Genomic DNA, 14,303 nt, shown 5'->3' with positions numbered 1-14,303 from the left:
CCACACACCTCCTCAAAAGCTCCACACTCACACCCCCTACAAATGTCACCCCCACAAACCCCACATCCACCCCTACACCCACCTCCAAACCCCACAACCCCCCCACATGCCTTTCCCACCCCCCAACACCACATCTCCCCACCCCATACAAATCTCACACCCTGCATGCCCAGCTGCCTGCTGGTGGGAGCCATGGCTGCAGAGGTAACTGCTCTACTGTAACCCTGCCCCATGCCCACATGGGTGCTGGGACATGTGGCCCCAGCCTGGGGAGACACCTGGTCCCACAAATCACTCAGGGGTGTGAAGGAGTGGGCAATGGGGGGGTAGTAGCAGGAGTGGGTGATAGGCAGGGAGGGACTGAGATGGCAGCAGGGTCTATGGGTGTACATGATGGGCCAGGGGTAGCAGCAGGTGTGTGTGCAAGACAGAGAGAGAGAGATAGAGAGAGATATGAGGTGGGGGATGGGAGAGCAGTCCAGGTAGAAGCAGCTGCCAGAGCCAGGCTTAGAGCCTCCCTGCCCCACTAGAGCAGCCTGTGCAGAGGGAGGCAGGCCTAGAACAGAAGGAGCTTGCCCAGCCCAGTCCTTGAGCCCCAGTTCAGGGCTTGCAAGGAAGGGCAGGGGGATTGCTGGGGCCTGAGCACAGGTGCAGGGAGCAGAATAGCAAGGCCTGGTACTGCTCGGAGACACATAGCAGTGGGTGGGACAGCTGCAGCTGGACCCATGTCCTGGTGCTGTGATGAAGCTGCTGCTGGGAGGGAGCAAGTGGCGGGGCAGGCAGGGGCTGTGGGTCAGGAGTGAAGGGCACTGGTGGGGCTGTGGGCTGGGAGTGAGGGGCAAGGGCATGGGCATGGGCAGGGCAATGTCATTTCAGTGCAGCTTAGCACCACAAAGCAACTGCAGTTCCAGCTGCAGCTGTCCCCACATCCTGGTGAGTGAAGGGGGCAGGGGCAGCTCTGATTTTTCTATGATTAAAAAAACAAAAGCAAGCACCAAAGTGTATATTTATTTAGAATTTAATTATGATGATAGAGGCACTGGTAGGCTTCCAAATTGCTTTAAAATTGTAAATATACCAATAAAACATTGCCCAACTGATCTCTCTCTCTCTTCATATATAAAGTGACATTTCATCACAGAAGAATGCAGATTGTGGGTATTTCAGTGAAAGTATTTGGGGTTTTTCAATCAGAGAATTTGCAGATTTTAAGCAGGGAATACTAGGATGTCTGCTGGTAAGGCAAGTGTTGGGACCCATGATATCTGGCCCAGAGGTGCAGATGGCTCTGCTACAGTGTCCATACAACAGCCCAGGCAGCTGTTCAGTCCCTGCTGGGTCTAGCAGGTGTGCAGCCATGAGGCCGCAGGTCCAAAGGGGTGGATGCTGTTGCAGTTGGCAGTAGGTCACAGTCAGGCAGCAGCCCCCAGTTCCAGCCTGCTGCAGTGGGTAGAGGGTATAGGGGCCTGTGGCAGGATGGGGCCTAGGGGTGCTGTGAACTCCCCTAGCACCCCCTACCGTGTCAAGTCGGTGTCAACGCACCCTCACCAATCTCGCCCACCACGTCTTTGATGTCTTAAATGTTTAGGGGAGGCTGCCTTTTCTATCTACTTTGACACGGTGCCCTGATGTATCTTGGCCAATGCTCTGCCTTGTTGCCCCGCTTCACTCCAGCCTCAGGGGCTACGCGTGGCCTCTACAGTCACCCGGGCCCTCACGGGCTCTCTGCCTCATCTCTGTTGCTCATGCTCTCATGGACATTCTCTGGCCTGTCTCAACTATCTGCCTGCACCCTCATGGGCGCCCCCTAGCTTCCCTCACGATTCCCTGCCTGCACTGGGGCCTTGCCTTGTGATTCCCTGCCCGCACTGGGGCCTTGCCTCGCAATTCCCACAATTGAGGCTCAGGTGGCCGTAGCCGTGCCTGGCCTCCAGACCCCCTTCTCAGGTCTTGCGCCCCACTGGGGCTTCTCGCCTGCACTGGGGCTTTCCCCGCAATACTGCCCACACTGGGGCCAGGGTTGATACATCCCAAAATGCAGTGCCCTCTCCGGCGCTGGGCCTACATGCTACCGTAGAGCCCCTATGAGGCCTCTTCCAACCCCCACAGCCTCACCCGGTCCTCCGGTCTTACACAACTACAAAACAGAAAACTCACACTCCTGTGTTACAACATAAAATTCCAAACCAACTGGCTATCCATCATTCATCTCCCTACCAGGGTTTCCTCCACCCAGTATCATCGTGCGGAAACTGCTCAGGCCATCAGGCTTCTCTGCTCTGCTTGCCCCAACAGAGCTCCACCTTCCTCAACTGCCAGAGGGGAACTGACCTCGGGCCTCAGCCTGGCTTGTTTATATAGGCCAGGCCCTGCCCCCTTCCGGTCAGCTGACCAAACTGGTTGTCTCAGCAACCCACACCTGTGCTGCCCTGGTGACTGGCAGCTGAGCCTCCCCCTTCTCACCACTAGGGGTCTCTCACAGGTCGCTTCCATTTTAGGCACAGGGAGCTTAAGTTCCCTGCAACAGGGCCACTCTAGGTTAGGGCTGCTTTAGCACTCCAGATGGCACAAAGGGAAGTGTCCCCAGATACCAACTGACCAGGCCTCAGAAGCTCCTGAACGCAAGTAGCCCTGAGCTACTCACTAGGGCAGCTTTTTATACTCTTGGGACCAGCACAGGCGCTGGCCCCATCCTCTAGCTCTCCCTGGCTAAAGATCCAGGAGGAGCTGGGCAGGGTCAGTTTGCTCCAAGTGGCTCAATTTTCCCCACACCAAAGTGCATGTTCAGGCATGTGCACTGAGGCACAAATCTCCAGCACAAATTTGTGCTGCTGTTACTTGAGCTACTGCAAGTGTACATACCTGCATATGTGGATGTGCCCTATGGGTGTGTCCAGACAAATATGGCCAGGAAGTATGAGGCACTGCAAACACAACAGCACTGCCACATAGTCAGGTGTTCTCCATGCTGCAGGGGTGCGTTCCCCATGTGTGAGCTGCTCAGGTTCTTTTTTCCGTGGGTTTTTTTGACCTTCAGGTATCCATATCCTGGATATTAATTTGGACATTTATTAGTCTCTGTCCACCAAAGCCAGCAATCCTAAGGGCTCTGCAATTGGGCACTGTGACCTGGTACCAATGCTGCAGGGTCCCTTATCTCTGTTTCCATACACTGTTCATGTTATGGAACAGCGTGGTACATGTCTTCAGTTTCCCAGGCTGTGTGTTTTCTGGATTCACATACAGTGGGCCTTGAGGAAACTTTGTCACAAACGGGCTTTTAGAAATCAGTTAACCCTTGCCACCCCCCTGGACCATTGTTCTAATGCAATATCTATTTTACCTACAAGGCAATTCCCAAAAGCAAACCTCTAAATACCATTTTCTAGCCTTCATAGGCTTTCATGCCTTCTGCATGGATGAATCTTTTTAGTGCATTCAGCAGAGTTGGAGAGCAAGCTAGGTCAACAAGCCAGACCATCAGGCAGATGTAATCAAGCATCACAGCACAAGCTGGAGGGAACAGTGAAAAGGTCTGAGACTGGGTTGAGCCCTGTTGCCCAGACACTTCCTGTTCCTCCTCAGGACCTTATATAGGGAAAGTAGAGGGTCAACTGATGCTAACCAGCTACTTTGTTGACAGGGAATGAGCAGAGGGCTATGCCTTCTGGAGGCCTCGGGCCAGCCTTGCACAGTTTTGGTGGTCAGCTGTAGGGTGGCAAGCTAGGATGGGTGGCTGTGCTGGTCAAGATGAGGCCCCTGAAGCCACAATTTGAAACCATGGCCTGGCACACTCCTTCCAACAGATCAAAGCATCAGGTAAAAGATCTCTGCTCCTCTAGCATCTGGCAGTGCATATTGCCCATCAAATATTGCAATTGCCATCTCATGAAAGGTTGAACATGGATCAGTTAACATTATGGGTGATGGCGATTCTTGATCTAAATGAATGGTTTCAGCACAAGGTAAATGACTTGAATCTATTAAGCTTCATTACATCAAATAAGAACTAAAGAGCAATGAAAGATTAAGTTTTAAACTGCTCTGGAATGTCACATGCATGCATACTGCTCTGTGTGTGCTGTATTTGAGCTGAGCTTCTTGTACATTGGATCCCATGCATGTTCAGACACACACACTGAAAAACACATAATGGAACTGAAATTCAGTCAATATACATTGTGTTGTGCTTTCAAATAACACTTGAGATGGTATAAATAGGTTTATGAACTGGATTATTCTCTGGTTTACCCTCCTGCAAATTGGTCCATGCTTTTATCAGGCATAAATCTGGATCAAAACACTTTAGCTCAAAGCATGTTAGCCTGACTGCATATACACATGGCCTGCATTCCTCAGACATTCATTTAAAAAATAAAAGTTACACTTACAGTCTTAACTTTTCATCTGATTCCCTTTTGAGTAATTTTGTTGCTCTATTTAGTAACAGTCACTTTCAGTGAGAGATAGGTAAGGAGAAGACATTTTACTGCTGTTGAAACAGCAAATAGAGATAAGTTGTAGTAAAAAAAACTGAGGATGGAAGTTCTGATTCCTTCCACATGTGATGAAAGTCACTATAATACCTTCACCACTACTTAGTGATAGATATTCTTTTCTTCCCTATGATTATATGCTGTTCCAAAGCCATATTTGGCATGGTCCCAGGACTTTAATATAAGTCTGATTTACAGGATAATAACCAAACTATGAACTTCTATTCTTTATCTTATTTATGATAGAAGAATATTTTGTAACTTTCAGGGTATGCCATTTCATGGTTAGTTTCTATTAAATGTATACAAGGATTTATCTTCATATGAATTCTTTTGCTCTTTATGGTACTCTTTACTGCTATATATGAGGCTCATATACCTGTGAAATGGGAAACGAATTATTTGAAAATATATTCTATTGCTTTGTAACACAATATAAAAAGTATACAAATATAACATAAAAAGCTACATTTGTTCATTCATAGTAGTTTAAAATTACAGTTTGGGAGGCAACAAAGGTGACCTCTCATTACAGTATTAGTAAAAAAGTTAATCATTTGCTTTAGTTCAAAAGAAGATTCCAGGAGGATGCTGATCTTTTGTTTACCTCATTGAATTATTTCTGTTTTAAAAATATGCTATAGGTGAAATCCAAAATGACAGAGACCAGATTATTACCCATATACATTTTCTACATCAAGAGAAGAAAGATGGTTTCCTATTGTGGAGGACCCCTGTCTGCATAAGGCACATGTTTAGACCAGGGCCAAACCACCTTGCATTCCAGTAATCCCAAAGTGCATAAGGTTCCATAGGAGTTTTTCCCAGACTGCACAATTTACAACTTGGACAGGCCCTAAGGAATTATATGTACAGGGAGGGGTGACTCACCCAGATCAGGCTGGTTATGAACAAACTCATGGTCAACCCAAAATATCAGTGTAGACCTACAGACATACATCTGTGTCTAAGTCTCTGCCAATTTATAAACTTGTATTTAAAGTAGGAAAGTACATTTACTTTACTGTCATCTTTACTCAAGAGGCTGAAGTACTTTTATTCAAACATTCAACTGGCTAGATCAAAATATGCCTGGAAAGTTTCAGCATGACTTGCTTAGGCACTCTTAGCTACAAATCTTTTTACATACTATGCCCATACTTAGTAACCTATTTTCAAAGGTTCTCTTTTTTAAAAACTGGGTTATTTTATTCTAGCATATCTACGGCTGCCTACAATTTAATTTTTACTACTGTATGGTACATCAGGGTCTCCCCACAAAAGAAGTTGTTATCTGAATAAGTACTGTAGCACTGGGGATAAAATTCAGATCACCCAGCTCCAAAAGCACAAGCTGCTATCAGTTGTGCTGACAATGAACTTATGTCAGCTTTCTAAAAGTACTTTTACACTTTTACGATTCTATCAGTAGAAGGTACACAATCAACACTGGAGTTATTGCTAACCTTGAAGCATGGGAATTTGCATATACAACCTTCAGTAACTCAGGAAAATGTTGCTACCCCTTTTATTTTTTTGATGACTTAAGGTATTGCCAAATCCACCCCCCCATCAAAAAAACAAAAAAAGACAAAACAAAACTCTTGAAATGAATTAATAGATGAACTATATGAACTATAAAAATAGTTTACTGCTTAAAACTGCAGAAAGACAAATAAGCTATCTAAATTATGCATAAATACTTCATAATAACAATAGCAGCAGCTTATTCTCAGTGTGAGTCCATAAAGCTGATGGACTCTGAAGAAGAACTTTAGTGTTTACATTATTCATTTATGAAAGCATGAACAAACTTATGCACGTGTGCGATCGTTGTACATACAGATCCTGGGCTGCATGCAGCAGGTGCCTGCAACTTGCCCAGAAATCGATAGAGGCCTGAACTCCTAAGGTTTAGGCTCCCTTACCTGGAAACTTCCGTCAAATTTCAGTTGAACTGTATTTAATTAGTTTGAAGACTGGAGAGAAAAATAAAATTAGATCATGTTCACAATGTTACACAGAAGCTTCTATGATGGATCAGTTCCAACAAAGGAATCCCACTGGGTGATATCCAACTTGGTGTCAAAGGTGAATAAACCCAAATCTGCATTCAGCTTTATTACTGTAGTCAAGTTTTTACTTGAGCAAGTACTAGAGGATCAATGAAATAACTGAAAGATTTCACATGTAATTTAATTTGCTTTTAGTTAATTCTTCTCTTATAAAATGATCAGCTTTGTTATTACTGGGCATGTCTACACAAGATGCTTTGTCTCTGTAGCAATGCATCAAGGCAACGCAGCGACAGCAGGCACAAACTGTGATGCTACAGCTACATCGCTGTAGCAACGTGCTCCCTCGCTATAGTGTGTTGTTATAGCAATGTAGTGGCTAAAAATAACTATGCACCACTGGCATGGCACAGTAACAATGGTGCCATAGGGTCATGTGTAGACGCACCCACTGATTCCTAAGATAATTGTTAAAGGAAAACCTTACCGTGTCAAGAAGTGAAGCTAATTTAATGTAAACATTTTCTACATATACAAAATAGCCATAAGTATTAGACTAATCTAATTCTCATTTCAGAATTACCAGAAAAACAAAGCTGTATACTTCTCAATAGTCTTCAGCAAGCTACATATTTCTCCTTTGGTGTAGGTCAAATTGTATTATTTATAAGTAATATTTATTTTTTCAGGAAAATTACCTGTCCCAATGCCCTCCAGTCTAAACTGGCACTTCCAATGTACACATGCTGTTTATCAACAATCCAGAAAGATGATTGAAGGCGACCTTCCTTATATGCACTCATGTTCATATACAGCACTTCAGCACCTAGGAGTTCAATAAGGACACAACAATCACTCACTGCTCAAAACATCAGTAGGTGCACACAAAATCTTGAAGAACATCCAACATTAAAGCGTTCCAATTACCAAAAGTATTGGCTAGCATCAATAAGACATAAAAGCTTTAACAACAGTCTGCTAACAGGGTGACTGTCTAGTACTTTAGACCTCTCTTATAAATGTCCCCATCATGTTTGGATGCCTTTGGCTCACCCGTACAGACTCACCTGGACTGAAGAGGACAGACTCTGGTATGAATCCAGAGTAAGACCTGATCTGCACCCCTAAATTCATAGTAAATTGCCTTCTCTGCTCTGCCACTGTCCTCCTCTCTTCCAGAAGTAATATAATTCAGATCTTTCAGTGTTTTCAGGCTTGGGCAGTTAACACAAAATATTATATCCAAAATATGGACCTTTGCAAGATGTATAAGATTAAGTGGGGAAAAGCCTTGAACCCAGATATGAAATATGCATTTTCAAAATTGTAAAGCTAAAGGAACCATTTATAAATATTCAGGGAAAAACCACTTATAACCTTCAATCAAAATCTGAACAAAATTAAAAAAAAAATCATTTAATACAAACTTCCAGCTAATCATTGTTCAGGAAACTGAAGAAGACTCTTATGTTTATAAATTATTTGTACAGAATTTCTGGAGACAAATTATCTGCCAAATTCCAGTTTAATCTGCTGGTGCCTAATACACTGAAATAATGTCACAGGATATGTCTACACGTGCAATTAGTTCACATGAAGAAACTGGAGCTTGTCTGGATTATTTACATATATCATCCTGCTGAGGAGTAAACAAGTTTACTACAGCCTAATTGTATGTTTAGATGCAAGATGTTTACTGTGCAGTTAATTAGTCAACTGTGCTTTAAACATCTTGTGTAGACATGCCCACAGTGAAATAGCTTATCTATCCATTTTGTAGACTATAATAGGTTAGACAAACACATATATAGCATGGCTTAGAAAGGGATGATCCTACCTGGAGCAGCAGGGTGCACTACATGACTCAGTAAAGTCTCTTCCAGCCATACTTTTCTACCTATAGAAATGGGAGGTACTGGGAAATATTGTCCTCCCTACTTCTACCAGAATTCCATAAGCACAGGAACAAAGCATGTGTACAGTGCCATAGCAAGGCGGGGGGGTGGGGCTACCACCCTGGGTGCTGAAGTGAAGGGGCTCCGATAGTCACTGCCAAGCTAGGGTGGGGCACAGGATGGAGCCATGAGTGGCTCATTGTGGGAGCTGGGGTGCAGGGATGTGGGGAGGGCAGCTCTTGCTGCTGCATGCACTCCTGGGCAAGCTGTGGGGGGAGGCGTGTACCCCCACAGATCTGTGTGTGGGGCGTGGGCAAGCTGCCGCTTCAGGCTTTGACCTGGGTGCCAAACTTCCTTGCCATGGCACTGCATGTGTATGTACTTGTAAATTGAAAGCCAGGACCTGTAAGCCTTCCATACACAAAAGAAATCAATCTAGATCCACTGAGCATTCTCCTTGTGCAGAACATATCATATTCAGCCTGAGGAACAGCAAAGCCACAGTAGCAGTGACAGAGGCCTGGGTTTACTGTGGAGGGTTTCTTATTCTTAGTCTTATTAAAAGGATCTTATGTGAAAATCTAAGAACATGACATAGAGCAGGATCCAAATATTCGGAAAGCCTGAGTGGTGCACTCCAAGGTCCTAGGACTGCTTTAAAATCACATACTTTTTAAAATGCTATATGTTAGGTTATTTTTCTTTAACTTCTGGTTTCTGATCTTTGCACTTGAGTCATGATTTTAAGATGCAACTGTGGCAGCTACGAACTTTCTTTTTTACCTGAAAGCTGCAATTCCCACCTAATGGAATGATTCCAGCAATTGAGGCATCAAGAAGTAAACCAGATGTTGCAAAACTCATAATAAAACTACAAGCATAAGCAATATATGGCTTTGAGCAGGTTACAGGATTTGGCGCTCTAGCTAGAATTTTGTGCAACCTAACTGTTATTTGCAATTCTTTCAACCATATCACCCCTACTTGTATCTATGCTCAGAAGCAAAGTTATTTTATGAACATTTCCTGGGTTAGAATGAGACCTGCAACATGCTTGTGTGCAAGCAGAATTAGCACTATATATAAATCCAGGACCAAACAAAAGCAATATGGTTGGTGTTAAATTGTTTTCTGGAAAAAACACCCTCCCCACCAAAACTTCTTCACATTTGCTATGAGAAACACAGCTGTGCTGGAGTAAACTTTGGGAACTCTAGTCTTCATTCTTAATGGAGTTTTTATCTTATCATTTTTTAAATAAATGGTTTAGAGTCAATTACGGTTCTTTTGCATACATCCAATTTCCTGTATTAAGAGTTTAACACCTACAACACACCCACACTAAGTAGGTTATTAAGGAAGTGGGTTTTTTTAGATGAAGAATGCAATGCCAGTTTGAAGCAATTCAGGGTTTTTTATTAACTGAGATTTAAAATTAACATATTTTTATTCAAACCCATTGGAAACTGTTCAGTCTTCAACAGAAACTTCATGCCAAGTTTACAACAGAAGATGTTATGTGCTGTGTGAAACTCTAGAAAATATCAGACATTTCTAAGCATTGAGTTAAAATCTTGAATGTGAATATCCCCAAACTTGGAGGATACCTGAATTTTGCCAGCATTGGCCAATTTCCTAAAATTGAACTGATAATTTCAAAAGTTTCAGCTCTTACTAACACAACAGTGAATGTTACGGTGTGGATGGGAGGTCTACAATAATGAAGCCTATTAAAAAAATCTAAATAATCCAAGTTCTTCCAATGAATCTTTCTATTGAAAACAGACAGCTAATAGTCAACGCAGAGTGTACCTCTATGTTAATTTAAAATAAAAAGGTCATCTGTTGAAAGCATCTATCACTATCAACTGCTACAAGGACTATTAATGAGGTTTTTTATTTTGATGAAAGGAAACATGCATCAGTATTGATAAGTGCTCTTCTCCAGAAGCCTTTGAGGTGTTTTGTTTAAGTAGGTTTATCAGGCCTCCAAGAAAATCCATCATCCCTAGCACAGCCCATGCCCCCCCACAAGAAAATTAAACTGAACGGATCAATATGTGTAGCTGTATTAGTACTTTTTAAATCACAGTTCAGTTTCCATTATACAAAACAGGCTGGTCTACAAAATTCAATCCAAAGGCAGAAGTTGTAGGCTTGACAGCTGACAAAAAATGTTAGACTGGTGAAACTGAATCATCATCACCTTGGTTTAGCAAAGATATATCATCCTAAACTCTACTGGTATTACAGCTACTTACATATTACCACAAGTGCTGAGAGAAATACAGTGCTAACACTCTAAAATATAGTTAGTTGTGTCCCATAAACTTCTGCCTCATATAAATTGGGTCATATCACCCCTCTCACATGAAAGAAAACAGCAAAAGGAATGTAGTATGCTTGAAACTATGCAAACATTTTCTTTTTGCACCTACCCTCTAGGGAAGGAGATTTCAGACTGCAGAGAGGAAATGAGTAGTGCAGTTTGGTAGTCCAGCAGTGCACAAAGGGGAATGGGCACACTGGCCTTTTCTGTCTCATGGCAACACAGCCTCCATAGAGTAGCCATTCTGCCATTGACTTGCCTGCCTAATCTTGGGAGGGGTTAAGAGTTATAGGTGGGAACTTTAGTGGTTGGAGAAAGATTAATTTCCAAGCTGATTCCCCCTAGGAAATCCAGTAGCCTGAAGAAGCAGCACAATGCAGTCACAGGCTGCGTGCCAGCCCTGGAACATATCACTACCATCTCTACAGATCTAAAATGGAGTAGCCTCTGTGGATTTAGAAAGAAGGGGATGGAGCGCAAGAGTATATATCACAACTCCCACGGAAGATTTTCCCACTTCCATTTCCTTTTATGACATGTGAAAAAGGAGTAGGATGGGCAGATCACAGAAGACACCGTATTGTACTTGTTCAATAGGAAAATATGAAAGACAGCTGTCTTGCATACAGATGCTTTTATTTTGTGTTTATTCTTCTGCTGCTGTATTATTTTTCTTTACACAAAATGTGTAGCTAAAAATGAATTTTAAAACTCATGAAAAGAAATCTGTCTTAGATTTCCATACCTATCGAATATTGCCAGCAGTCAGATAGACACTTCAAGACTCAAGTTCATAAAAGCAACTCTAAAGATTTGTTTCCAGCTGGATGTCTTCCTCCTGAACAGTAAACTGGCATATTGCCTTTGGATGCTTTGGTTTGTTTGAAACCTATTCAAGGGGCGCATCTACATAAGACACTACATTGCCATAGTAATGCAATATGGCAGAATGGTGACGTAGCATTGCCAGGCAGAAACCATGACGCTGCAGCTACATCACCATAGCAATGTGCTCCCTCGCTATAGCACACTGTTATGGTGACAAAGCAGCTAAAAATAACCTTGCGCCGCTGGCATGGCACAGTAATGGCTGTTACTGCACCATCATTTAGCACTTTCTAAAAGGAAGTGCTAAATGATGGTGCAGTAACAACGACACCATAGGGACACATGTAGAAGCGCCCAAGGAGTAGCAATATAAAATTATACCTGTAATTTGACATGCCCATGTGATGTTGTTGTTCTTCTCCATGGTTTTTGTGGTGGTATTCAAAATTCACTTGCTACTTTCCTATTTCCTCCTATGACTTTAGTGTTTTTCTACTTATTCACGCTCTGCCATCATTAAAGTTTATGCATCATCTCTCTGCTTAAAGGGCCTTCCACTGACTATGTTAGATAGTTTTTAAGTGATTCAAGAACAGATGTTTAAGGTTAACTTTTTCTTCACTTACAACTGGATCAAAGGGGATCAAGGAGTTGATAAGGGACACTAATCCCTTACCAAGACACTCACAGTCTCTGTTTTGAGATAACTTGTTTTATCCAGAAAGACTGATATTAAGAGAGCTTGCTGCCATGCACATGGTCTGTGGATGTTTTAATCACTTGATCAAGGCCACGAGACATCTGGTGGCTTAGGTTATCTTCCAGCAATGGAGCATCAACATATCTTAAGCCTAAAGGAGTAGCACATGGCATATATTTAACTGCTCAAATACTGATTCTGCATCACATACCTGTAGAGCAGAGCAGAAAGTACACACTACACCAACACAAGTACTTCTTAGGCAACATTTATTGATGTTCTAAAAACCCATTATATCACTTCAGTGATGTTGCAGCATCCCTGAGGCAAGTCATCCCTAGGGTACCTACAGTGTGCCTTCCACCTCTTATTTGAAAAAAGATCCAGAAAAAGTATCTGCTGAGGCTGCTGTTCCACTGCTATCTTGGGAGCAAAGCAAGCAAAGTCAAACTGAAATACTTTCTGAAAGCTCCTGTGACAAAAAGAAACTAGAAAAGGCATACAACTCCCAGTGATTTAAATGGAAGCTGTATTTGATTCTGTTTGAATTAAATTTGATACTCCTCCATCTTCACAACAATGAATGTAAGTGCAGCGCCACTGCATCATTGTAGAGAAGACCTAAGAAATGATAGCACTACTGTACTTCAAACTGCAGAGGAGTATGCATGGAACAGAAGTGAGTTAACGGAAGAAGAGGATGAGTGTAGAGCTTCAGAGAAGTTGAAGAAGCAATAACGGAGCCTAACGAACCACAATGGGAACAGAGCAGTAATGGGAACCATGGGCAATTATGCACAATTTAGGGTTTTGCAAAACAGCACCATTTCATTTTGACTTCTGTTTTGCACTTTCAATGGGACAGGGTTTCATTTCAAGTTTCATTTAGTTTCAGAACCACCATTCCATTTTGTTTCATTGAAACTATTTTGCTGTTTCGACATTTTGCCTATAGGCTATGCTGGGGAATCACAAAACTGCCTATAACTTTGTCATTTCTTGCCTGATTCAAATGAAAACTGCAGGGATGGTAGATCCTGCTGAGGCCATGAAGCCTGCCAGCATTCAAGGAGGTAAGTGCAGGGGTTTCTAGGAAACTACACCTCAGGCCTCTGACAAGCAAAACTTGTGACGTGACTATGTGCATGTTTTAAGGTGCAGCTGTTTTTCCATCCTTCCCCCAGAGCACTGGGTTTGAAAGGGACCTTAGGGAAGGATCACAGTGACTGTCCAGCTACACATGTCAATATGAGAGCAGTCCTTTCCCCTCTTCCCCCTCCTCTCCTTACTTTCTGTTTCCCTGCAAACAAGCCCAGCTTTGAAACTCAAAATGTTTCAAAAGCTTCGAAACATTTTGACTGCCCTTGTATCATTCTGAGGCTGTTTCAAAGCCTGTCTTTTCATTCTAATTGTGCTGTTTCGAGCTTGAAATGAGTTGAAACAGAGTTGAAACAAAACACATGGTGAAATTTTACACAGCCCTAATGTGCATTGCAAAAAAAGTAATGATGACAAATCTGGCAGTAGAGGTAGCTGCCCTGTCCCTGACTGGAGAGCTAGGCCCTCTTATTGAACAGAGAAAGATGGTGTGCTCAAGCAACTTCACTTGACTGTCTACTGCCACTGCACTTTACTAAGCACATACATACTTCATTCATCAGTTCCTCTGATTTACTGGGTTCCTTAGCAACATTTCTGCAGCATAGTACTAGTATGTCAGGACATGTTGATACTTGGCTCAGTCTGCACTAGTCCCAAACTAGAAATAAGTTAGTTCTTTTGTCCAGCAATGTTCCTGGACTAAGTAGCTGAGTGGCAGAGCCAGTAAGCCCCTGCACAATGCTGCACTATGGGCATTTATACGCATACTTTTTTGTCCTGCAACATGCCAGAGATCTGCTGCTTCGGAGCAGACTCAGTTAAATGAGTCTTCTCTGCACGTGAGTTGATGCACAGTGTTATATACCATATGCAGTTGTAGAAGTGTGGTGGTGTGCTCTTGACCTAAAGTGCATGTGCCTGCATGTCTAAAAATGCCTT

The 14,303-nt window shown here is 42.9% G+C and overlaps 1 protein-coding gene across 5 annotated transcripts in view; it reads right to left on the bottom strand.

The window, feature by feature from the left end:
- Window positions 1-14,303, bottom strand: part of PLD5 (phospholipase D family member 5) — a 388,941-nt gene that overhangs the window by 68,260 nt on the left and 306,378 nt on the right. For all 5 annotated transcript variants that reach the window (XM_019527434.1, XM_019527435.1, XM_019527436.1 and 2 more), the window contains one exon: window positions 7,210-7,337. In XM_019527434.1, coding sequence (XP_019382979.1) covers window positions 7,210-7,337 — 128 coding nt within the window. The remainder of the gene's footprint in view (window positions 1-7,209; window positions 7,338-14,303) is intronic.

This window comes from Gavialis gangeticus, unplaced genomic scaffold (genome assembly GCF_001723915.1).
Source record: "Gavialis gangeticus isolate Ggan-Ray unplaced genomic scaffold, GavGan_comp1, whole genome shotgun sequence".
In the NCBI taxonomy this organism is placed as follows: Eukaryota; Metazoa; Chordata; order Crocodylia; family Gavialidae; genus Gavialis; species Gavialis gangeticus.
The sequence above is the reverse complement of the archived record's forward strand: the minus strand, read 5'-3'. Positions and strand labels throughout refer to the sequence as shown.